The sequence below is a fragment of the Syngnathus floridae genome, chromosome 22, assembly GCF_059516105.1.
Source record: "Syngnathus floridae isolate MCC-2025c chromosome 22, RoL_Sflo_1.0, whole genome shotgun sequence".
Taxonomy (NCBI): Eukaryota; Metazoa; Chordata; class Actinopteri; order Syngnathiformes; family Syngnathidae; genus Syngnathus; species Syngnathus floridae.
The window spans coordinates 5834251-5859380 of NC_142434.1; the positions used below are offsets into that span (position 1 = coordinate 5834251).

The following is a 25130-nucleotide window of genomic DNA, read 5'->3' on the forward strand; positions in this document are numbered from 1 at the left end:
GTACAAAACCATGCAAGGGTACTTTTTAGGTAAAAGCAATCAGAGTAGTATGAAACACTTTAATGGTATCCCCGTCATTTGTGGGGGAAAAAAAAAATGACTGTGAGGAGAGGCCTATTACCAGCTGGAAAAACAACAAGCGGCAAGCATGGAAGGTCAGAGGGTTGCTAGTCAACAGTGTACAAACACCGGGTCAAAATCCCCCGCTGGAGGGGACGTCGTAAATGAAGCCATCGCGTGGCCACTCCATCTGAATGACTTCTTTAAACACGGCGATATAAATTCACTGCGACAACATTTAAACTGCTCAAGGAAAGTCTTGCCTTGGCTGGATGTTGTGCACATTTATGATGGAGTAGTCAGGAGCTTGTAAAGTGCAAGGGATGCCATGATGGAGTGGACGCAGTACACATTTTACACAAAATAATTTTGATTTGGTGAAATGTCCGAGTTACTGTATTTAACAGGTATATGGATGAATAGCTGGATGGCTAGATAAGTTGTATCTGCACGAGCTTAACCTTCTCATAAAGGAAGACATTTGTCATCATTCCGGAAAGATCAATAGGAATGAGCTGCACTGCTAAAAAAGGATCAATAATCGTGTTGGAGAGCCAACTCGAGATGGGACATGACAACTGTGAAAAACGGTCCGACATTAATGGGACACCTGTAGTAAATAATTTTAAAAAATGACAGCCATTTTGTGACATCGATATGTAAATTGTATTTCACATAACCTTTGTATGTGCTTGACATGGGAGTAAGATTTGAATCGGGTCATTGTTTATCATTAGGTCAAATGGATGACTGCTTGTTCATTAATTAGTCAAACCTCAATCTAGAATTGATGAATGGTTGCATTTGAGAATTTTAAACACATATTGGGTTGTTTTTAATCCAACGGAGTAAAAGGAATACAGAATCTGCCGCTGTTCCCGTATAAATGTAAATACAAGACAATGTCACGGTTCTCTAGTTTTGTATTTGATGGCTGAGAACTAAAACTAATGAAAGTTAGAAAGCTAACTTGTAAGCTCATGCTGTATCTGTGCCCTCTTGGCCTTGAACAGAGTGCTTTTCATTTTATACAACGAAACTGTCAAGAGCACGGGAAAAGGAATTTGGAAATAGCTTTTGGAAAGTTTTCAGATAAAAAAGCAGATTTTTCAAGCGCTCCCTTAAGTTGAAAGAAAGAAAGTATCCTCCAATCTCCGGAGTGCTGAAGTTGAACAGTCAACTCGGTAGAGACCGAATCATAAATTCCAAGTAGTAATACCTGCCTAAATGGCAGGGTTGGCACTAATCAGTGGACTAATCCATCCGGGAAGACAAAAGGCCTCCAGCGACAGTGATTGGCACTTTCAATATATAAATAATATATGCACCGTCACGTGCATACCATCACACGCAACTGTCATACTCCAGCTTCAGGACATTGATGCACAAAATCAGAAAAGCACAATTTGAGTCTCAAATTGTTCGGCAACTGATTGATGAGCCAAGAGGGACCATTTAGGATCACAAAGGATAATGAGTATTTTCCCTTTAAACGAGCAAATGAAATATTACGAATACCGTATTTTTATACGGCACACTTAATATCCTTATTTTTTTTCCAAAATCAATAGTGTGCCATAATCAGTAGCACTTTATGTAAATTACGTTGATTAAAGCTGGATTTATTTGGTGTGCTGGTTTGTTTTTGGGTAATGTACCTTATAACCCAGCGCTGGTTAAGTGGGCATATTATTTGCATAACAATTGACTGAAAAATATATTTTCAGAGTAATTGTCTGCCTTGTATAAGGAAATTTCGCAAAATTAAACACTAAGACTGTGCCTTATAATCCGGTGCGCCTTATCGTCGAAAAATTACGGTAAAGAAATCAGAAACACAATGATCGATGATCATCGACAATTTTAAATCAGTTAGTGGTTAATTGGGCATATTATTTCCACGACTGACTGAAAAGTAGCTTTAGGTGAATATCTATTTTCCACAACCAATGACAACACATCATACCGAGCTGGAATTTCGTCAGTGGATAAACAAAACCTCGGCCTGCGTTTACCCTGCAAACAAATCAATTGCTATCAACTCAGCATTCAATGACAGTTTTTTGGTTAGGCTGGGGTGTGACAGGGTGTCGGAAGACAAATTAAGTCATTACCGCTAATGCACTGCGGCGATATGGAAAAGATAGGAGCTGCATTAAAATAAACATGCAAACATCCTTTAGCTTAATTGGACATTTTTAATGAATGGGAGCAAATAGCGGCAGGTGCTAATGGCTTCTTCTTGGGGCTTATCTGCAGCTAAGCAGGAACCACAACATGCACCACAGAGCATTTCTGCAAGGGGTAAGTGAGGGATGCAAGTTCCTTTTGCTAAAAATGATTTTTCAGATGTGATTCATAAGGACAATATCACATGAGAAATCTGAAGATAACCATTATTTTTCAAAACACTTTATCTTTTCACTAGTGACTAATGCCACCGTCACCGTCCTCCTTGGGAAGGCGAAAATAAATCAAATTTCATCAATACGCCAAGCTAGCAAAGATGAAGAAAATACCGTGTGGGGGGGGAAAAAGATGGAATTAACGTGCTGCGTGGGAGGGAAAATGCTGATAAGAGAAAGTCCAGAGAGAGACAGATGCGCCGGAAAAGAAAGAAAACATAAGGCGGTTGATTGTTAAATATGAGATTGTTTTACAGCGGGCAGGTATTGAGTGAAGATGTAATAAATATATAGATATTGTTTTCAGAGGCTATTTGCTCGCTGCAGGCCCAATGAGAAGCAGCAGTGGAGGCATCAGGCTGAGCTGCCTGCAAGCGCGCTGATGGCCTGTCACTGGGAGCCTCTCTGATGAATGGCCATGTTGGATTGGAACAGACGTGCAATATATATCAGGCTTATATTCTCTCTCTCTGTTTCGCAGTGTTCCTCTGCTACTTTTCCGTGAAAGTGAAATATGTTGAGAGCAGCCTGAGGTAAAAAGACGAGAGGGCATAGAAACAGCGAGGGGAGATACTGCCGAGGAGTCCAAAATCTCATTTGCTGCGAAAAAAAAAAAATGCAGCTTCTAAGCAAAACTGGACTTTGGAGAGATGCATCAGATACAAACTTTTCTCCAAACTCTCTTTTTTTGATTATTCTACCTTTCCAGCCTCGCTCTGGCGTGCGAAGGTGATCTGTTGACACTCTGATCGGCACGTTATTGATCAAAGGACAAGGTAGCTGATGAATGGTCCCCACGTGAAGTCGATAATGCCTCCCTGCTTGTTGAAACTCATCTTTTCAACCATCTTCCATCGAGTGCTTTTTCTTTTTTTTAAATCACGTTTTTAAGAAGATAAGAATAAAGAGCTCTGGGGTCATTATCACTATTAGGTGTCCTCATCTGAATCATCAAGAGGACGTAGCAGAATAATGATTTAAAAGCTGCATTTAAAATCCGTGCCATTATCACGGTATGGTTTATTTCCAGTGGCCTCATTTATATTAAAATATTTCTCTTTCTTGTATCATATAAAAACTGTTAGTCCAGAAGACTGAACATTAAGTTAAAAGCCCAAAAAAGAGATTTATAATTTTTTTCTGTCTCACTTACGGTACCGTATTTTTCGGACAATAAAGCGCTTTTAAAATCCTTTAATTTTCTCAAAAATCGACAGAGCGCCTTACAATCAGGTGTGCCTTGATATGGATGTCAAAGTTCAATAAAGTTTGACTAAAATTTCAAAAATAGACCTGCTAATTGTGACTGTCTTATATTTTAGTGCACCGTATAGCCCAAAAAATACGCTGTGTCTAATAAGTAGTTAAATGATACTAAATTTAATTGTCTAGTATATTAAATACAATGAATATGACACTGAAAGGAAAAACAAAACTTTTTGAGGGTGAAATGAGGAAAATGAAATGTTGACCTTCATCCATGAAGGTGAAACGTGATCATATCAACAGGGCATTTTATTGTGGGATTTGAAAGCAGCACGAGTGTGCGTGCGTCTCGTTTCTGACCCTGCACTTTGACTTGCAGGTCTTTTAGCTTCCCCGCGTGAACCTGCCATTTGCACAACGTGATAGAACCTTGTAAACGTTCGTGGAGGATTTAGTTTGGGGGGGGGGGGGGCGTTGTCAATTTTCATGGACAAGAGAAAAACATTTTCACCCTTTGTCCTTGAGGCAGAGGTGTGGAGAAGGGATAGTGGGGGAAAAAAAGATCTTGAGGTTGCTTCAGGTTGGTTATTAGGTGTCCCCAAAAATACGACAAATGCGGTTGAAATATAATTTTTTTGTCCATTCCTGCAGTCATTTTCAGCCCGATGTAAACTCACCATCTCCTCCAACCGAGCCACCTGCTCCTTGTAGAAGGCTTCCTGCTTGCTTAGGTCGGCCTCTTTAGCCGCCAGCTGCTTGGCCTGCACACACACAAAAACATGTTCTAAAAAGATGAATAAACGTGTGTTTGAGACTGAAACTTAATGACATAGTTTCTTTTTAAGCTTGTTTTTTTTTTTACATTTTCTAGATGTTCTTTACAACTTCAGGGACATATGATATAAAATCGATAATATTAATCATCGGTATGAACGGGTATTACTGTCGTATACGTTTACTATGCTGAACGTACGTCTGATAGTATAAAGGACAAAAAAAAAACGGAATATCTCGAACAGTGGAGATGAAAAATAAATGTCATTTAGGTGAAGGTTACAGATTTGAATCGGAACGGTTTGAAAAGGAGTGGAAAATGTTAGCATCTGATTGATGGTGGATTGGGAACCTTTAGTTCACTTGCATTTTGAATGGCACTCAAAAACATGACGTTATGAGTTTCAATTAACATTCAAAAAGATAGAAAAGGAGAATTTTGCGGAATTTAGGAGATACAAGTTTAGTTTTAACAGAATGAACAGAGTACATTGACGCATCTTTTGAAGTCACAGCAGTGGGCTTCAAGGCTTCAGCTGAAATGTGTATGCCATTGACGTACGGCTGACAAAACAAAGTAGAAAAAGAAATCCTTCGCTCTAATATGAAAAACACTTTTATTGGAAATTGTTGAAGACTTACCCCAAGTCCAATCTCCTGATTAAGGAAGCAAAGAAAACAAGGGAGCAAAGAGGAAAATTCATATCTTATATAACCATAAACTTTATCAACATTGAGAGGTTTACTATTTATATTTGAGCTTTTAAAATCTCCAACAAAAGATTTTTTGCCGCACAATCTATACATTTGTACTTTATATAAGCTAGACCTTTCTTCATGTGTATGCATTAATGTCATATACCGACACACTGCAAAGGACTGTTCTGGAGGATAACAGCAATGCAAATGAGGCCTTGAAGCCAGCGCTTTTGTTTGAAGGAGACCGAGATAATGACGGAAGTACACCTAATGAAAAAAAAATGCATTAGCCCATCCAATTTCACCGTGCGCCGATAAGCATCTGTGTTCAAATACTCCATTCACTTGCGGATGGAGCTGCATTCGTTATGATTCTGATGATGTCACCGAGAGGCTGAACTGTTATCGGACTACAAAACTGAGACACACGTGCGATTGATTTGTTAGTGTGGTCATGTACGGAACATTCTAGTGCACGTTTCAATGGGTTTTCGTTGTAAAGTCTCTCAAAATATGAAATTTTTGACCCCCCCGAGCGTCGCCCACCACAACAAAACGACTTTGGTGAATGACAATTAAAATGACTTTTATTGACCGATGAAAATTAGAACCAGAAATGACCATTTGAGTCACAAATGAGCTGTCAAAATTAATCGATTAATCGACAGGTAATTGTTGATCAAATTAATCAACAACTATTTTAATAATCGTGTAATCGTTTAAAGCCATTTTTCACGTTAGAATGGCGCAAACCCTCTAAGATCAGCCTCTTAACAGGTATTATTTTATTTTTGTATTAATTCGTCAAAACAGATTAGCTTTTGTGTTTGATTTGCAAAAATCTAAATCAATAACCGCACCAAAAACTGAATCAGTTTTAAAAAAGTTGATGAGTATCTTAATCCCTGTTGTGTGGTATTGTTTAATTGTTATTTACTTGTTTTTATCATTAACAATACCAGATAAACATCGTGCAAAAGAAAATGTCACCCCATTGTTCGATTCATCGATTGAATAATCGGTTTTAAAAATACTCAATAGTGACAGCCCTACGTCGCAATTATTTTTGTTTATATCAAGATATTCCAATTGATCACAATAAGTGAATAATTTAATTCAACTGTACAGCCACGTGGAAACTTCAATTCTCAGAACGAAATTGCCAAAAAAACATGGCTGAACAAGTCGAACAAGTGGGAGGGTTTGTGAGGAGTCACACGCGTGCTGAAGCTCAATGCTGAGCCTGAAGACGTCCGGCTTTGCAGACAAAAGATGCACTCAGACGGCGGGACACAAACAGAACCTCAGACATTGATCCGAAGCGCACACACACATAGATCCACACTGCAGCCAGAGCAGCTGTACCCACAGAGGCTGGGCGGGCAGGCGGAGATAAATGTGTGCTGAAGGCGAGACTTAAGGTGCCATTAAAGGAGGAGAGGTTGTGATAGAAAATGAGCACCCTGGGGTTTTTCTTGCGCGCGCATTAAATCTGCTGGCGGGCATATCGGCCCGCCTCCTTGACGACACATTCAGACCCCGACGTCCACACTATGTCAGGATTACTTCCGAGTGATCGCTCCCTTTCAGCGGACTTTAAAAGATAATCTAATCACGCTAAAGGCCAAACAATAGCACCGAGCTAACCACTGCCCATGCACCTTTTGTCCCTGTAACGAAGAGGCGGCTGTGGCTTGAGGACGAGTTGAGGGAGGGAAAAAAACAAGACGAGGGAAAAGATGAGACGAGTTGTGGAAGTCAATTTTGTTGGTATGGGAAGTGACAGATTGAGAATAATAAAAGGTGATTCTGAAAGAAGGAAAAAGCCCTTGTTTTATTCCACTTTGAGCCCGGACGCAATTTGAATGAAAGGTTTGGAGAGGAAGAAAGAAATCTATAAAGACACATGAGTGGCATTTACAGAGAAACAGGACTGAAGCATTTATACTTACCACCAACGAAGAGAAACTTTTATACCTCCCTAAACTTGTGGCCACCCTCTCCTGGGTTCCTATTAGGTGTCGTAGCACATTGGCCCAGGGTGACAAGGCGATGGAACTGCGACCACGGTGGTCAGATTAAACGGATCATTTAGGCGAGGTGAATGCCTCTGTGAATATCAATTAGCCAGCCGTTGAATAATTAAGGACAATCGTGTTTTTTAATTAGCCGAGTGCCGCAGTTTGAGCTGTGGACCAAGGTGGTGGAGGATGGCAGAATGATGAACACAGTTGAATAGTGCAGTGTCAGGCACCTGCTGTTCCCCTATGGATTTTTTTCCCCCCTCGTTCCTTGGTGTTCTCTAACGGAAGGAAAAATCTCCGGATCACCAATAACTGGACTGGTAATTTGTATGTCAACTTCAAGACTGGATTCAAAGTCTGTATGTGATGGTCATTTCACACCTCAGTGATAAAATCGTCTGTGTTGTAATATTATGGCATGACTTAAAAGTTACAGTGAGTGCTCACTCAATGAAAATAATCTTAAAAGGGTGCTAAGATCGATAGGGCACAAATCAAATCTCACCGTATTAACTAACAACAGCTCATCCATAACCTTGGTGTATTTTGCCTCGCCTCCCTCCTGTCCGACTCAGCCTTGTCAGGAGTAACATCACAATCAATGCTCCTTTCACACCGTCCACGCCAGCGCTGCAGATCGGTGAGGTCACGGTTGCTCTCATCTATCACAGAGCTTTGCGACAATGTGATAGCAAAGCCGCGGGCTTAGGGGTGTCCAGTGGGCTCCGACAAGCAGGGGGAGTGTGAGGGAGTGGGGGTGGAGGTCAAAGGGCAGTGCAATGTGACTGTGCTTTGGTGTTAATTGGCATGGTCGAGGTGTAGCTGGCACAGGAGACGCGGTTGGGTGGAAAAAGGATCGGCCGGGATGCGAATGGAATAATAACGATGGACTCCGATGATAGATTATAAAAGAACTGGCATTTTAATGTCGGTTGGAAAAGTATTTGGTATTTCTATTTAATTGTCTATTAAGGTGCATATAAACTCCTGAAACAAGCAAGGACGACTGTGGCAAATGAAGCCATCACCTCAATCTTCAGACAGAATGACACCCCCTCGGGATCTATTTGCACGGTGAGTGACGATCCAACGACCCCAACGGGTCAGAAGGGTGACCTGCCCGGGACAGGGACCAAAAGTCCAACGCAAAGGTCAAGGTGCAAAAGACGTAGGTGGTTCACGTTGGCGTCTCACTGAATGCATTAAAATGAAGTGTCCTAGCGGAATTCGGACCTCATTGACTTTGAACACGGGTCAAACCGACGATTAATAATCCTGAGACAGCTTGCTCACACTGGCTTCCGAATTCGTTGAGGTTTTAAAAATATGCTCATATTTGAGGGGGAAAGCATGAACAGTTGGATTTATGGTAATGAATAATCGCATCAGAGATAACTCGGGCTGCTTCCTCTAAGGATATTTTCAGGGAAAGCAGAGAGAGCATCTAGGGAAATGATCCTCCGGTGAAAAATAAATGGCTTGTGAGCGCACAAAGCTTAAAATCCTGGTAGAAACATGAAAAATCAATTTCCTTTCTACTCTCTGACACTTCAAGCCTCCCGGCCTTTGTTGAAGATCCCGACCGTGCCTGCTGCACCGGCGTCTGCTTTGCTGAGAAACGACGACATCTGCCGGACCCACGGATTGATTAATTGGCCGATCAGGCGCCTGCAGTGTAAACCGATTGATTGATCATCCCGAGGTTGGAGCCTTTGCCTTTGTCGCAAGCCCAGGGGAGCGCAACCTCTGGAGGTTCCTACTCATCTGTCATGTCCAACACGCACGAATGAGATACGAAAGGCTGAACCTTCATTACCAAGACATGGGGGGGCATATGTAAGACGATTTCAGGTAAGACACATGGAGTATGGGGCAAATCAAGAGCACAACAGGAACAAGGTGGAAAAGATGGAAACAGGTTTCCAAGAAAATTGTTTTCTTTGACACGTGTAAGGGAATACAGGTACAACAAAGTGGCAGAAATATCCCATGTTTGCATTCAGTCAGAGTTGGAAAAATCCTCCTCAGAGCTTTGGCAGAGGACAAACCTAAGAACCTGTAATTGGAGGTACATCTACTTGGCTTTGGAAAACAAAGCCAACCCCGGGGGGACCAAAGTGAATGGAACAGACGTGTTGCCGGACATATGCGCCTTGCCTGTCTTATACATGAAGCCCACCTCGGTATGTTTGTAGCCTTGTGTGATCAGGATGCAATGGACATTTTTGCAGTCTTTTCATGAATATTCATTGCACGCAGCAGCAGGTGGTACTTGTGGTCTGATGAAACTGGGCTGGGGGCTCACGATCCACCCCAGCATCTGTCCATCAAGTCCATGTCAACACTTTCAGGGTCACCTCTAACCTGCCTGCCGTTGAATACTTTCCAGAATAACTGCTTATCGAGTCACTGCTGGACTTTATTTATTCCCCTTTGTTCAAAGTCTTAGATTGGTTTGTTTCCTAATTGAAGGTTGTTTTCAAAACGGCTTCTTAGATCAATATCTTTATTTTGTCTGCTCTTTCCAGGTGCCTCTATTTATTCTCCAATCTTCCCTGCACGTACATCACCCAGAATTTTTTAGCTCTTCACAAGCTCCCCGACGCTCCTCTGTCTTTGTTCTCTGTGTGTCAAAGTTTTCCCAACCGTTCAATCAAAATCTGCGCCGCGAGCGCCATTAGTTGCGCCAAACATTCACTTCCCTCTAACTGATACAGCTCTCCTGTCAGAACCAAGAGAGGTGGAAAGCAGTGAACTATTCATAAATGAAAGACCCAGGAGGTTCTCGCCAAAATACAAAAAAAACCAAATGCACACACAAAGTTCAACTTTTTCTTTTTAGGCGTTCAAGAAGCAGATATGACATATAATGAGGTGAGCTTGAAAAGAGGCTCTGTCAAAAAACATGACGACTCTTCTCATCAACTGAGACCGACTGTTGTCCTGACACTATGTTCCAACCATCCATTCATCCACCAATCAATCACTAATTTTTCACTGATGCCCACTCGCCGTGCCAATTAGCTGACGGGGTTAGTGTCTGAAGAGCTTGCCAATTAGGGCTTTACCTCCCGCCTAACCCCAATACAGGCACGGTGTGTGGGCACCAAACCCTGGGCAGGGTGAAGTCCGGCTCCGCCAACTTGTAAGGAACGTCTGAGTGGACTCCCTCCAAGACGGAGCGTGGGAGAGAAAAACGAGGGTTGGAAAAAATAGACATACAAAAGATAACACAAAAGGTTTTTTTTTCTACCCTTAATGTTCTCATCATCAGAGAAAGGAGGAAAAAAAGATTCTAAAGGATTTTTTTTTAATACCACCAAGGGGCACCAATTCAAAACCCAGCAAGTCTACTTTAATACCGGGGAAATTAAATTGTCAGCATGTTATCAGCCCGGTCCAGTCGTCTGTGTCTGAAACGCGACAGCAAGAAACATGGAGATGTAAGGAAAGACGGGCGGGAAGGAAGCCCATCTATTGAAGACTACAATCTATGTCGGGTAGGGTGGGATTTTGCAACCAACACTTGATCTAGTGGGGGAAAAAAAGTTTATAATCTGATAGTGATCAACCCAATTATTCATCCTTAATAGTTTAGGGTTCACCTCATTGTGATCCAATGTCAAAAGTGTGTCGATTTTCCAGGAACCTGATATTAAAGCCCCTCTTAAACGTGGGATACGTTTTTGACGATTGCAAAGCGTTAAGAGTGGACATTTTGGACTAGCGCAGGTCGACTGAGCCGATGTTAAGAGCGTGGAAAGATTGATGACTTTGGCTTTGATTGAAAATTCTGCCTTAAGGTTAGAGCCTGTGTGTGACCAATGATGGATTGGCCATTGGACCAGTTTGCCTCAGCAAGGGCCTGATTCGTTGAAAATCAAAAAGGTAGGGCATGATGAAGGGTCCGTGACTTAATTAACAATGAAATGTGAAGAACAGAATACATAAATAGTCCATGTTAATGTCCAGGTGCAACATTATTTATGATTTTGAAAAGCAACGCTTGGGGTTTATTTGTGTATCTGCCAATTAACGTCTGTGCGTGAGTGGCAGAACACGTGTGAACCTTGACACGGAACTCGCCGAAACAACAGAACGGCGGGAAGCCGACAGGAGTGACTGACAAGCCGCAACCCTGCCTGCGCTCCTGTGACGTTTCAATTACGAGGAGCCGGACTCGCTGGTTGGAAGGAGTCGACTTGTCAGGGAGGAAGGGGAGTGACTGGTGGTGGCAGGCAAGGCCTTGAGGACATGCACTACCACTGAATGTATCACCCAAACTAGTTTTCTCGGTCTAATGCACATTGGGGCAAGTCAATACTTCCAACTTTGTAAGTCTTCTTTTGCAGCAGGCCAATTCCATATCGTTTTCCGTTCCTCTGAGTGGAACGTTCTCCATAAACATGTTTTTTTTTTTTTTTTGCCGCCTAACAGGCGTGGTACAAATCAGGTGCAATGAGAACCTGAATCAATGAGCTGAATTTAAATCCGACACGCCGTTTGAACTCTTGCCGGCACGGCAGAGCTCCAGCATGCCTACAATTGTAATTGGCTCGGGCGGCGGCTGCAGAGGTTATGGCTATTATAGGTGAGCGTGGGGAGGCATAACTGTTCACATCATGGCTCATATTGTGCGTGAAGTAGAGAAACGAATGCATGTGGTTGCAGGGGCTCGTCGTGACCTGTATCTTAATGAGTTTGGCGGTGAAGGGGAGTAATCGATAGCACAGTCGAGAGCAACTACGACCGATGACAAATGTTTTGTGCCGCAATGAATGTGGAGAACGGGCCAATTCACATTCAATTAAACAACACACGGAAATACAGTCAGGCGTGCAATAAAAACACCTGATTAAATATTGAACGGCTTTTAAAGGAAGCAAGATTTACACGTCTTTCTGATTGACATAGAAATGCTTTCTCATCAAGAAATTGAGAAAATCTATGAACCCCAAACACTAAATGGGCATCAGACTGTTTACAAGGAAAACCTCAAGGCCGTGACATCAGAGAGCAAGGCACGACCTGTCCATTTCCGAATATTACCGAGTACTCACATAGAGCTGAGTGCGGAGTTTTTCTTCTTCGGTGGCGATCCGTTCCCTGATGAGCGCCTGTTGGACGTTCTCTTCGGCCATGGCACGTTCCGCCGACAGAATGCGGGACACCTCATCCTCTACGTGGCGCTTGGCCTCGGCCTGAGCTTGGGCTGATGCGCGGGACTTCTCGACCTCCAGCCTGTGGACGATTGATGATGAATTTGTTTTTCCATTCCAAAAGGGATGTTTTAGCAACCAAGTTCTTCAAGTGCAGTGAAATGTTTGCAGTTACGTCAGCAAAATGATTTTAAACAATGTCACAAATGCAGTTAGGGATCTGATTCACCCTGATAGTCACTTTCAAAATACGTCAGGAAAAACCCAATGCGCAAAAATCCACGTGAGTCTCTGAGTTTTGAAATGAATTTGTACTGTTTCCAAATCATTTGCACTCAAGTGTGCTTGTCAATATTGAGCGACTGGAAAACGCTGTTGCCTCCACAGCAGCATTAAGCTCCGTGCAGACACAAGACCACCATTTGAACCTTCGTCACTGAGCTCTCTTAGTTACCTAGCAACACGCTCCCTGTGCAGCGACAGTGCGCTTGATTAGAAAACAGGAGGAACGTCCCTGAAAACATCTGAACAGCCTCCTCTGCTAGGAATCAAGTGGCGAGGTAAAATAAACACAAAAAAGACAAAAGCGAGTGCTTGGGCGAATTATGACAGAGTGAAAAGAAAAGTCGATGAAGATCCCATTAAACTTTAAGTCGAATCCTGAGAGATTGCAGACAGGTGAAGACTGACTTGTCTGAAAAATAGTTTCTAAAGAGTTTTGTTGAGAATGCGAGTAAAAACTGAAACGTTATGGTTTGGTTGTGCTGACGTGAGAAAGCTGCTAGATAGTTGCATCAATTTCTATTCTAAACAAAAAAAACGTTATAAACGCCAACATATAGATTAAAATACAAAATTAGGAAGGAGCCAGATGGACACTGAGGGCTTAGTGATAAGATACACAATTTGCATGACGATGACATATAGGTCAGGTCGGATGACTTCATGTGTCCCTCTACCAGACAAAATGTCAGAGTGCGTGCCGAACAGAAGGTGATGGGAGCCTCCCAAAATAACGCCGAGAGGAAGACAGAAAGAAGTGAATAGCGGCGACTTGACATGTTTAGCCCTGGAGGAAGCCCGGCAAAGACTGAGTGAGGAGTTGGAGAGAGAGAGATGGAGGGAGGCCAGCCATGTCCACTCCTACAGTCCACCGGGCCGCACACGTCAGCACACTCCATCCATCATAGGGTTCAGACTCCCACTCACTCACACAAACATCAACACACACTCACATACACACACAGGGGACAGTTCCTAATAGCCTTTTACATTCACCATTTCCCCCACAATCAAAGCTGGCTTTACTCGAAAAGTTGAAAAAAAAAAAATGTCATGCACCCCTGCAATCATTGATAAACGTTTGGCATAAATAGACCAAACCATGTTCGAAATAAATGGAATAAAGAAAGCTTGGCAAAAGCAAAGTGTGTTTTCTCACACTTTCTCACAAGTGCTAAGCCAAGCAAAGACCGCTATCACTAGCTGGATGCTATCAGTCTGCCTTGCCTCTATTGCTTCCCAGCCATTATTGCACTCTCCCGGGGATATTGGACACATTTTTCATTTGGCTGTACAGGATTGACACCAGGTGGGGAAGAGAGAGGCGAGAAAGACGATGCTTCCTTCCAAAAAAAGGGGGGGGGTATCGAAAAAACCTTCTATGTAATGGAATGATTTTGGAGGACATGGCTGATGTTTGCCCTTGGACTGGAAGTGTGCAAAATGAAGTGGGTGACACTTTATTTCCAGGAATTCAATCAGGAATGTATGTTCCAAGTGAACAGCTTGCTTGGCACAGTTTGTTCTTATGGGCTGAATGCATGCTGAGTTATGAATGTAAGCACTCAAGAGGGGGCAACACCAAACAGGAAGTCGTGTTTCCATAGCGTCTAATTCTCAGGGAGTTTGGTGAGATACTAGTTGGTGGTTCAAGCCGATGGGTGTCCAAGCTCAGGATGATGGAATACTTCGATACTCATTGTTGTCATAAACAAGGGTCCAAGCGATGAGTTTTAGGATTGGCTCCGAGGGAGTAGCATAGAGAACAAGGAGGCTAAGAATTGTTTAGAGCGGTGGCAGCCAGGAGACTTTTTTTTTTATTTCCGACTATACTACAACTCTCTAACCCTGCCTAAATCACTCTCGCTGGATTTTGGCCTGTTTTACTGTCGCTTCTCCTCAAGTGGATGTCATTGATTTTTGTGAACTGTGGGCCTGTTAAAACCTTTTGAGAGTCTTTTGTGATTAAAGGCTTTACTTGATTTGATTTCCTAGTTCGGTGCTTGGAAGTGAAGTGAAGCTTGACCTGATCATTTTTACAGACTACCATTCAACATGAGAGCAGACAAATTGTAAGAGAGACTCATAACAAATTTAAGATCTCTGAAATTGTTTTGGCTTCTCTTGTCGATCTTACACAAACTATTTAAAATAAACATGCTAAACAACAAACATATTACTTTGTATGGTCACTTTCAAACATTTTTAAGAATCGATTAGTCTCTCACTTATTCCATCAATTAATTGAATATTCGGATCAAATTTCATTTGGCATCAAAGTGCATTACAAAACAATTTCCCCCCCATTTATTAGGTATAGTTTAGTGATAAAAACAAGTAAATAACAATTAAAAAATAGCACGCAAGAGGGATTAACGTTATACTCACCAAACCTTCTAAAACTAATTAAATTCCTGGTGAGGTTATTGTTTTCCGTAGTAAATAGCCGTCTTGTTTTGATTCAACACAAAAGATAATCTGTTTTTATGAATGAACAGTAATTGTGGTCAAGGGGCTGACATAAGAGGATTTCTACCATTCTAAGGCAAAAAGAAATGGCTCACTATTTGATTATTAAAATAGTCGCTGATTAAACGATTAATTTTCACAGTTCTATCTTCTATTTCTATCATATTCCTTCTGTCTTCCAAAATATGTAAGCTTACATGAAATTCATCACAACACTCCACAAGGCAAAACGGAGTCCAGCAAAAGCACCCTGAAACAAAGGCATTTAGAGGCTCTATGCAATATTGATGTTGGGAATAATGTTGCTGAATGCTGGCCATGAATATTTGATGGCCCCGATGCGCTCTCTCCAACACGTATGCGCTGGCACATAAACACGGCACACCTGACTGTAAAAAGGGAGTTTAAAATTAAGCGGGGACAATGAACGGAGCTGATTAATTTAGAAATGTTGCCACATAAAAGCTGTTTTGTATTCTCCCGGCCACAAATCTAAAAAGATAACTGCGATGGTCTTGGGAAGTATGACTGTGGTAAATCAGAAACATATGGTCAGCTTATCTGGCCTGCTTGAATATGCAAAGTGGTGTGTAAACCTCACAAGAGGCTATCGCAGGAAAATGTAATAAAGACCACGTTGGGTTTGATTGCTTTGTTTGAAACAATGTCCACATAGAAGTCGGGATGAATTGTTGACAAAAGGACAGTTTGATGTAAGTGCGACAGCACTTCTGTCCGCCTCCTCCTATTTCTTTGGAGGTGTTCCACTTCGATGAGTCACGGGCAAATCTGTACCCTCCAGCTGCAGCTCCTTGCAAACAAATGAGTTAAGAACCACATCTAAATTGACTCCTCGCTCAGCCCTAAACTTCGCCTCCTTGCTAGAGCGTGCTGTGCGAAAAGCAGATCTCAGGACTTCATTTATGGCTTGAAAGCTCCGCAGAACAAATAAAGACTTTTGCCTCTAAATTTACTTGATCCCAGTTTGACTCAATAGGGGAGTGGAGCTAACTTTTTTGCTACTCTGTTTTAACCTTATTTAAAACTTTGGTTTGACTTAATTTAGATTGCTTTTGCGTGTCAGAAATATTTTCACATACCGGCCTTTAAAGGTGGGGGGGTAAATACGACGAAATAAAATAATACGACTGGCATAAAAACAAATATAAAGGAGATGGTGAGCTAGTGTCATGTTTGGCCTGGGGTTGTTTAGCTTTTTGTCCCTTGCAGACTACCATAGTTTTTTTTAGTTTTCTTTGTAGACGCTACATTTATTTATATATATTTTCTGTGGGGCCCGGTACCGGTCCACGGCCCGGTGGTTGGAGACCTCTGTTCTAGACTTCAGTGTAGAGCTCAAAGTACTACCTTTATCAAAAATGAGCCAGGTTTGATCTTCTACTCCCGGAAATGTCTTAAGGCAACACACTGAACAGCTTGCTTCCAGAAATATTTATTGGGGTCCAACAATAATTGTTAAGGGATTTTTTTGGATGGTACAGAGGTGTACCGAGTTCCCACTGGGATCATATAAGGTACGAGGGCAGGAAATGTAGCCGGCTTGTGCTCTGGCCACAGGCTACTTATTCCGTAAATGGAATACAGTCATTCAGTCTCTATACGGGTCCTCGAGGGCCGGTAACCTGCTTGGATTAAATGTATCCCTTCGATCCTGATCATTTGAATCAGGTGAGTTGGAGGAGGGAGTTATCTGAAATCCCCAAGATACCAGCCCTCAAGGACCAAACTCTGAGGAACTGTGCGTTTATCTGATTTGAACCGGTATCACGCAGGTTTCACATCTGTTCTAGTTTACAGTTTTTTTTTAAAACGTTTGTCAACTGAACCCAAACCGAACCGTGTCCCAAACCAAATTTTAATACTGTATATACCGAATCATGATTTTTAGCATGCTGTTACATAGACAGACTTGTTCAGTGATTTTTTTTCCTCAAGAACTGCGGACTAATTTCAGTCCAGAGCATGAGTGGCTTAAAAGTCAATTGACAGACCGAAAAAAACAAAATAAAAAAAAACCACCCACAGATACATACAATTGCAGTTGATGATTGCTTGTTTATGGCTGCATTTTCCACTTTCCTCGCCCGAGAAGCGAGGGCTTGAAAGCTGTCATGATGTCCATTAATTGCAAGGAGAGAGCAATTGTGAGGCACTTACTCCTTTTGAACGGATGTCAATAAATGAGCTGCAGGAAGCAGTTACATGTAAAATAAAAAGAGAACTGAAAAAAAAAACCACGAGAAAAATACCCATTTTCTCCTGAAGGAGGTAAATCAATAATCTCGCACTACCTCCTCCCGAATCAAGAGAGCTTGTGTTTTTCTGGGGCGCCATCATTATTGTTCCTTTACCCACAAACAGAATCCGTTCTGCGCATCTCCATCTTTAGCTGGGCTAATGGATCGCCCGACTCTACATCCAGGAAATTACCTGAGGTTTAGCACCTTCCTTTCGCAGGCATGATTAATTGATCCGGAGAAGACGGCGAGAAGTGCTGATGCGCTTTGGGAAGGGAGACGGATTGAATACGCGGTGGGAATCGGAAGGAGACGGATGCCGACCTTTATGACTATTAATGAAAGTGAGGAAACGGCGGAAAATATCCGGATAAAATCCTTCGACGAGTATGGATCGACACCGGTGCAAAACCGATCACACCGAGGATGTTCCTAATATTTTGGTAAACAACTACAGTCGCAACTACTACTAAGTATTGGATTTACCGTATTTTTCGAACTATAAGGCGCTCTTATAATTTTCTCAAAAATCGTCAGGTGTGCCTTATGTATGGATGTCAAATTGAACTTGAATAAAGTTTGACTCGTTTGCTGTCCTGCTTTGGTTCCGTTAATGTGAAGTAATGTGCCTTATAACCCAGTGCCCATTATAACCCAGTGCGAACTACATATGGGAATTTCCAAAAATACACCTGTTCATTGAGACTGTGCCTTATAATAATAATAAAAAAAAATTTAAAAAACGGTTAAAAAAAAAAAAAAGAGTCCGCCTTATTCTGTGCACATATTTGGTTCTTACCAAGTCTGCAGTTCTTGCTCGGTCTTGACCCTCTGCTTCTGCAAGCCTTCGTACACCTCATCACTGATTCTTTTCTTCAGGGCTTCTTCATCAACTGAGCGGAAAAAAAAAAAAAAAGTTTGGAGCATCAGCAATAACGCAACTGAAGTGTTAAGGACACTGGCAAAGACCTTGTAGATTTCAGGGCGCCTCGCAAAACGCAGATACGGACGACATCTGCGTCCACATTCCTGCAACCTTAACTAGCTATATTCATGTCAGGGACATCACACGTGGACGCCTCTTGTGTCCTCGCCGCTCTATCTTGGCAGGTAATTAAGCATGAACGTAAAGATGGCAGCCAGCGACCGGGCCAAAACGTGCTTGGAAGACACGATACCACACGATGGCCTTGCACGGTGTGTGTCTGCGTGAGTGGAGATTACACTCACACTGCATTAGTTAGATGGGATAATCCCTATTGTCCGAGGCTATTATTACCTGGTAAAATGAAATAACAGCGGGGGCGGTCACAGGACACGCAATCACACGCTTGCATAAAGACAATTTCCTTCAAGATGGAAAATGTTAATATGGTCTTTTTTGAAAATGTCATAAAGGCAAATTGAATAGCAATAATAGAAACATGCGGGCAATACATAATTGTAGGACTTTCAGGACACAGAAAGTTTGGGTTTCTTGATTGTCGCAACTATTATTCAATAAATTTCAAATTTTTGTTATTTTTGGACAAATCCTACTCAATTAACACAAGAATAGAAGTAAGAATTTAACTGAGGGTCAGACCGATACGGATTTTTTTTTAAGACGGTTTCAATTTTTGGTAGCAAAAAATACACTTTGATTACGGATTAATTTTCAGATTTTTTTTTTTTTTTTACAGACTGCAAAGTAAAAACAAAATTCAGTGGGCCTCAAATATACTGTACGTGGATATTTGCTCAAAGAATTAATTCAGTTTGGAGGCATGATGCAGAATGCAGATTAACACTTCTATTTTTTTCCTCATTAGCATTTATCTCTCCCACGACCTTCATATAAAATTCTCGCACACCTTTTCCAGCAGCTTTAACACCTCCCCTACCTCTCGCTTAACAATTCAACTTACCTGCTTAAGCACGACAAAGCTTCGACGGTAAACTTTCTCTCGCGCCGTAAAGCGGAGGCTAACGAGAGCGGAAAATATGATCCGCTCGGTACAATAAAGAGGTAGCGCGGATCAGGCGGAGATGCCGGCGGGGAAACATCCTTCATGCCTCAGCCGTCGTGTTTGACAACAGAAAAAGGCATCATTGATCAACAACATTACAACTCTATCAGGATCAGCCACGCATCATTTACAGGGTAAATCTTAGAAATATAAGGCTCCCGGGGACGTGAGGTCTACAAACCAAATTTTTAAAAAACTAAATTAAATAACATATTAAATCATAACAATAAAAAATATTAAAAATAAATGTAAATAATATTGATTTAAATTAAAAATATATTCAATTCAATTTCAATCAATTCAGACCTTTCATGTTGGTTTGATAGTTTAAAATCAGTGCGATGGTGACACCTGAAATGTCCGCAAGGGGGCAACAGTGACTGGTATCGGTGACTAGTATCGGCAGCGAAAACTCAATACCTCGAAACAAGGCCGTTTTCAACCTGTTACTGATGTCTGATATCGGAAGAAGTCCTTCCCTACCTTTCAAGTTTTTAAAAATAATTACCAATATTCATCTAGTGTTTCTTAACTCATTCACTACTAGCGCAGTTAAAATGAATACGTCTATAGCCGTCAATGGCAGTGAATGAGTTGAGAAAATGCTCATGTTAATGATGTCTCATAACAATCAATCAATAATTGACGAAAAAAACTAAAAGAAAGAAAACTGATAACACAATTTGAAACTGATTCTAAATCATTCAAAAAACAAAAGTGTCTACATTCTCAAGTGATGGCCTCCCTAGAAAATCACAATGTACTGGTGTGCTATTTTGTTAGCGCGGGTATATGTGAGTGACACCTGTACTCGACTTTCAAGTAAAAAAAGGATTAAAAATTCATCGTCGTCACTCACCATCAAAAGCTGGCATAAGAAAGGGTGTGAAAAAATAGTTGGCCAGAATTGCTGGTGGAGATAATAGATGAAGGCAAATTGCATTTCTCATCAGGGCTTTCATTAACCCCGGGACCTGCGTGGTGGGCATAATCTGTAACATTAACACTTCCTCACGATTCTATGGTGGAGTTGCCGCACACCTTTCGCCACGCTCAAATCACAGTAAGTATTAAAAATAGAAAATAAAATCTACCCTGAAGCATACAGGTGCTGTTTCAGTTTTTTTTTTCTTCATCATTCCGAATCATCTTAACTGACAGCTCGGGCTTCCGCGAGATAACAAGAAACGTCAAGAGGAAAAGAAGCGGCGAATTTCACACGTTCTACACTTCACCTTAGTACATTTGAGCAAGGCAGAACAGTGTCAAAAACGGCTATTAGTTCAATGTGGTGTGCGTGTCACATGAATATTTACAGCACGGTGGACAGAAAAGGTGTCGAGAGGTTCTTCACCTGAACGGAATCCGGACACGTTCTGACACAAGGCTTAGGGCAATTTTTCTTAACAAGACTTTAACTTCCAGAATTGTTTTGACTTATTTGAAAGTGGTTATTTGAGCTATTATTTTCTATTTTCTCCTGTTTATTTTGGGGAAGGGCTCTCAATATAAACATTTTTTAATAAGATTAATTTATTGAACAATAGAGATTTATTTTAAAGGTACATTTGAGGTCATTTGTTTTTGTTTTTGCCTCTTTTTGGCTGTCAATTTTCATTTGTTGTTTGGTGAGTGGACCTTTTTTTTTTAACAATACTAACTCAGAGATTTTCAATTATTCAAGCCCATTTTGTCTCTTAAAACTATTGTTATTGTGAGTTTGGCTCTCAGTGATCATTCCTGGAGTTACATCACTTTTTCAACAAGATTTTAACAAAATAAACTCTGATGGGGTATTGGAGGGTTTTTTGAGTGCACTTAAAACTATTGTTATTGAGGGTCAATTTTCATTCTTAGCATTTGATGGGCAGAGTCTTACAGCATTTTTTCAATTTATAAGAATTGATATAACTTATTTGAAAGAGGCATTTGAGTTTTTTTATTTTTGACTATTAAAACTATTGTTATTGAGGGTCTGGCTTGCATTTAATTCCGATATTTAAGTAAAGTGGTAATGTGAAGTGTTAGAGTAACAGTGCATAATAACGCAGTTTACAATGGTACGTATAATCTTTCATCTAGGAACAAATGATGTATTTTAATGTTGGCCATGATGATGGTACTTGGAGCGCAAAGTATATTTTGAGGTGACACTCGATGCAAAACCTTTGAGGAACTACTCTCAAGGGTCAAGGTGCGCGCCTCAATAGTGATTTTTTTCATTTCATTTCCTTTTAATTTTATTATCTACGGTGCCATAGAGCATGCTTCAATCCTTGATAACATTTATTTATTTCAAATTGTATTATCTACAGTGTCAAAGGGTGTCCCTCAAACCATGGTAATTTTCTTTTTAAAAATGCGCAACCCAAGAGTGTAAAACCTTTTATTGTAATCCACCGTTGAGCTGTCGCCGCCTCACCGAACGCACCAGACGCGTTTCAAAAACAAAGCACGCTATTGTTTATCTTTGAATCTGAAAAGCAATTAGCGCAAACAATGGAGGGACGCTTTAACCGGATAGTCGCCGGGAAAAAAAGGATCTTTTGTTGAATATAAGAGAGTAAATTAAAATGTCTGATTGTGAATATTACGCGCTCAACAAACGGCCGAGTGGCTCGGATGAAATTCGGTGTCAACGAAGGGCAAAACTAAAACTGCGCATACGCATTTCACTCCACCGCAAGCATGCTGGCTTATTGTGCCAAACTGCAGAGGTGTCGTTTTAATCACTGGAGTCACTGTGGCGTGGCACAAGTTGGCCTTTTTTAATTAGCACGCTGATTGAGCACGGTAAAGGACGGGGAGGAGGGGGGAGGGTGGGTCCGCCGGACGCCCACTCCGCACCCACACGCCTGTCAGTGCGTGCGTAATGAGCAACATTCAAATGTCCTCGGGAAAGCAAAATGACTGCGCAACTTTACTTTTAGAGCGAGAAGCTTTGTAAGCAGTCAGATTACACCTTGTTGGAATAATTATTATGCAGGTAATGACAGCAAAAATGGCCGCCTTGATCAGCTGTAATGAGCTACTAATTTATTAACATGACTCGGGGGAAAGAATTTATCATTTTATTAGCAATTGGAGGCTGACAATGAATAACAACAATGGAGACTAATTAAGAAGACCAAAAAAAAAAACAACGTTGGGTAGCCTAAAGTAAACACCCACACAATAAACATGATTAAAATTCAAAATGTAGCCGCACATAAAATTAATCCCCTGGACACTTCATCTTCGTAGAACCTCTAATTAACTTAACGAGGAGGCAGAATGAAATGAGTCATTATCGAAAATGATTCTACTTTTATAACGCGTGTATTAACTTTTGATTTGGTGAAATGATGACAAGTTTGTCTGCCCACCTCTGAGAGAACATACAACAATGTAGTACTTAATAAAGTGACACAGATTTAAAAATGGCGGCGTTATGTTAGGAAACTTACTTGCTGGTGCAACAGGAGGAGGAGGTGGTGGTGGTGGTGGTGCTACGGGAGTGACCTCTGGGGCAGAAGATTCTGACTCCACAACCTGTTGAGGAGGAGGAGGAGGGGGAGGAGGAGGAGGGGGAGGAGGAGGTGTGATCACTTGAGGCTGTGGAGAAGTTGTTGGCAGAGCAGTGACAGCCTCAGAAAGAGGAAGGGTCGGAAGGAGGTTCGAGTCAGGACACGGGAGGGCAGGTGAGGAGCGGGGTTCACTTAGCGGGGTTACAGTAGCAGGGAACGGAGCAGAAACAGGCGGATCAGGAGGAGAAGGGAAGGGTGTAGTTACCAGCTCGACAACAGGCGCAGGAGCAGGGGTCGGTTCAAAAGCAGGAGGCACAACTGCAGGCAAAGAGGAGGGCAGCACCATGTCAATGACTGTGGGTGCTTCTACCTGCTCGGGTTGAGGAGGAGGAGGTGGAGGAGGAGGTGCTACGGTGTCTGGCGGAGGAGGAAAGGAGGGGATGGGCTCCAATGGAGGAGGAGGAGGAGGAGGTGGAGGAGGAGGCTGGAGACGAGAGGCCATGGAAGGTTCTCGCATTCGGTTGATGACGTTTTCCGAGAGCTGAAAAGAAACATTCAATAGAATTATTAAACAGTTCTTTTACCAAAGAACAATCTCAATGGTCTTATTTAAGGAAGCACAGCAATGACATAAACGGGATTTGGAAGTGACTCCTGCCAACTCTTAAAGTCCTTTCTAATTGACTTGAAGCGGCTCCATCTATATTTACCGCACACGCAAACTTTAGAAGCCTCTGCTTTGATTGAGCAACTTCTGTTCGGTAAACTTTGTGGTTGCATGGTTGGTGCAAAAGTATGTAATGCTACTTCCACAAAAGCACAGATGCTTCACTTTACTAAAACAATTTTGCACCTTATACATGACGTAACGTGCTTTGCGTCATTCATTCATTCCCACGTGGTCTGTGACATCAACGTCAACATTCCAATGACTTTTATATGGCCACACAACTTACTTTAACACATTCATGCATGAAAAGAGGAAAGTTATTGTTTACACAATTGTTTTGAGAAACTTTATGTAGCTAGAAGTATTTGAGGACGAGTTTGTTTGAAAAGAATAGTGATCGATTTGACAACATCAATCCCAAGCAATAACAGCAAAATATTAAGACTTCATTATTGCATCGCACTTATATTACAAAAACAATCACGGATCACGTCACGTTTTATTGACGTTTTGTGCCAGAGTGCAACATGCAAGTGTGCTGCTGTCAACCCACCCTGATGCCCTTCACCACTGTTACATTCTCGTTCTCGTCCGACTCAAATGACACGCGGCGGGTACTGTTGTTGGCTCCCATTCTCACACCGCAGCGATCGAATATATTAAATATCTACATGCACTAATAAACACTAACGTCGAGTTTAGTCTTAGCAGAGTTTAGAAGCAATTGGAATTGCAAAAGCCCGCACGTTGTTGTTCCGGCTTCCCCAGTTGGACGTAGGCAAGAAAATCAATTGTGATTCGTTGATGTCTCTGCATTAAGAATTTCTATTGGTTGTTTTTGTCATGGATGGGGCGGAAGTCTTAAAGAAACAGGCCCTTTCTTCAAGAAATAATATTTAATAATATAAACGTTGTTTTTGATTTTTAAAATCTATTATTTTAATAATTATTGCTTCTTTTATGCGTTAAAAGTACTGTATTAAATTATTTTGCATTACGCGTGGCATACATTTCTGTAAATTATTCACGCTGAAAACAGCTTTATAATGTATTATAATATAATTATAATTTTATTTTATTATTTATCATTTTATTTTAATAATTATTGCTACTTTTATGCGTTAAAAATATTGTATTAAATTATTTTACATTACCTGCGACATACATTTCTGTAAATTATTCACGCTGAAAACAGCTTTATAATGTTTCATAATATAATTATAATTTTATTTTATTATTTATCAGTAATATTTTATTTTATTTTTATAATTTTATTTTATTCAGGCTGAAATATACTGCCCATTTTCTTTATTTTATTGAATAGACAGTTTGTCGAGCTGACAATAAGTGATGACAACAATAAAAAAATACATATTGCAGGCAACTGTGAGGTAATTATGGAACAGGGCAGACAGAAGGTGAGAAGCAGGCGTAGTATTGCCACAGATGACCTATTGTAATTCACATCCAACACAACATATTGCTTGTGGCTTTGGAAAAATGCCCAGATTGTTGTCAGCTTCACTTTCCACCAAGGAGCATATCTTTGTCCACTCAGTGCACAGGCACATCTGTTGTTTACTTTGCATTATGACTCATTTTGGTGGTT

The 25130-nt window shown here is 41.2% G+C and overlaps 1 protein-coding gene across 4 annotated transcripts in view; it reads right to left on the minus strand.

Annotated features, from left to right (window-relative positions):
- The window catches only part of chchd3a (coiled-coil-helix-coiled-coil-helix domain containing 3a), a 36297-nt gene extending 11984 nt beyond the window's left edge, over nucleotides 1-24313 (minus strand). Inside the window, exons 1-7 of one of the 4 annotated variants that reach the window (XM_088367078.1) lie at nucleotides 24075-24313; nucleotides 23222-23392; nucleotides 22792-22876; nucleotides 18136-18229; nucleotides 12229-12409; nucleotides 5088-5102; nucleotides 4349-4432 (exon numbers count right to left, since the gene is read on the minus strand). In XM_088367078.1, coding sequence (XP_088223204.1) covers nucleotides 4349-4432; nucleotides 5088-5102; nucleotides 12229-12409; nucleotides 18136-18229; nucleotides 22792-22876; nucleotides 23222-23392; nucleotides 24075-24155 — 711 coding nt within the window. In that variant the 5' untranslated portion in view covers nucleotides 24156-24313. Of the gene's footprint in view, nucleotides 1-4348; nucleotides 4433-5087; nucleotides 5103-12228; nucleotides 12410-18135; nucleotides 18230-22791; nucleotides 22877-23116; nucleotides 23393-24074 lie in introns of all 4 variants that reach the window. The other 3 variants (XM_088367075.1, XM_088367077.1, XM_088367076.1) reach the window with 3 other exon arrangements.
- Between the last annotated feature and the right edge of the window lie 817 nt (nucleotides 24314-25130).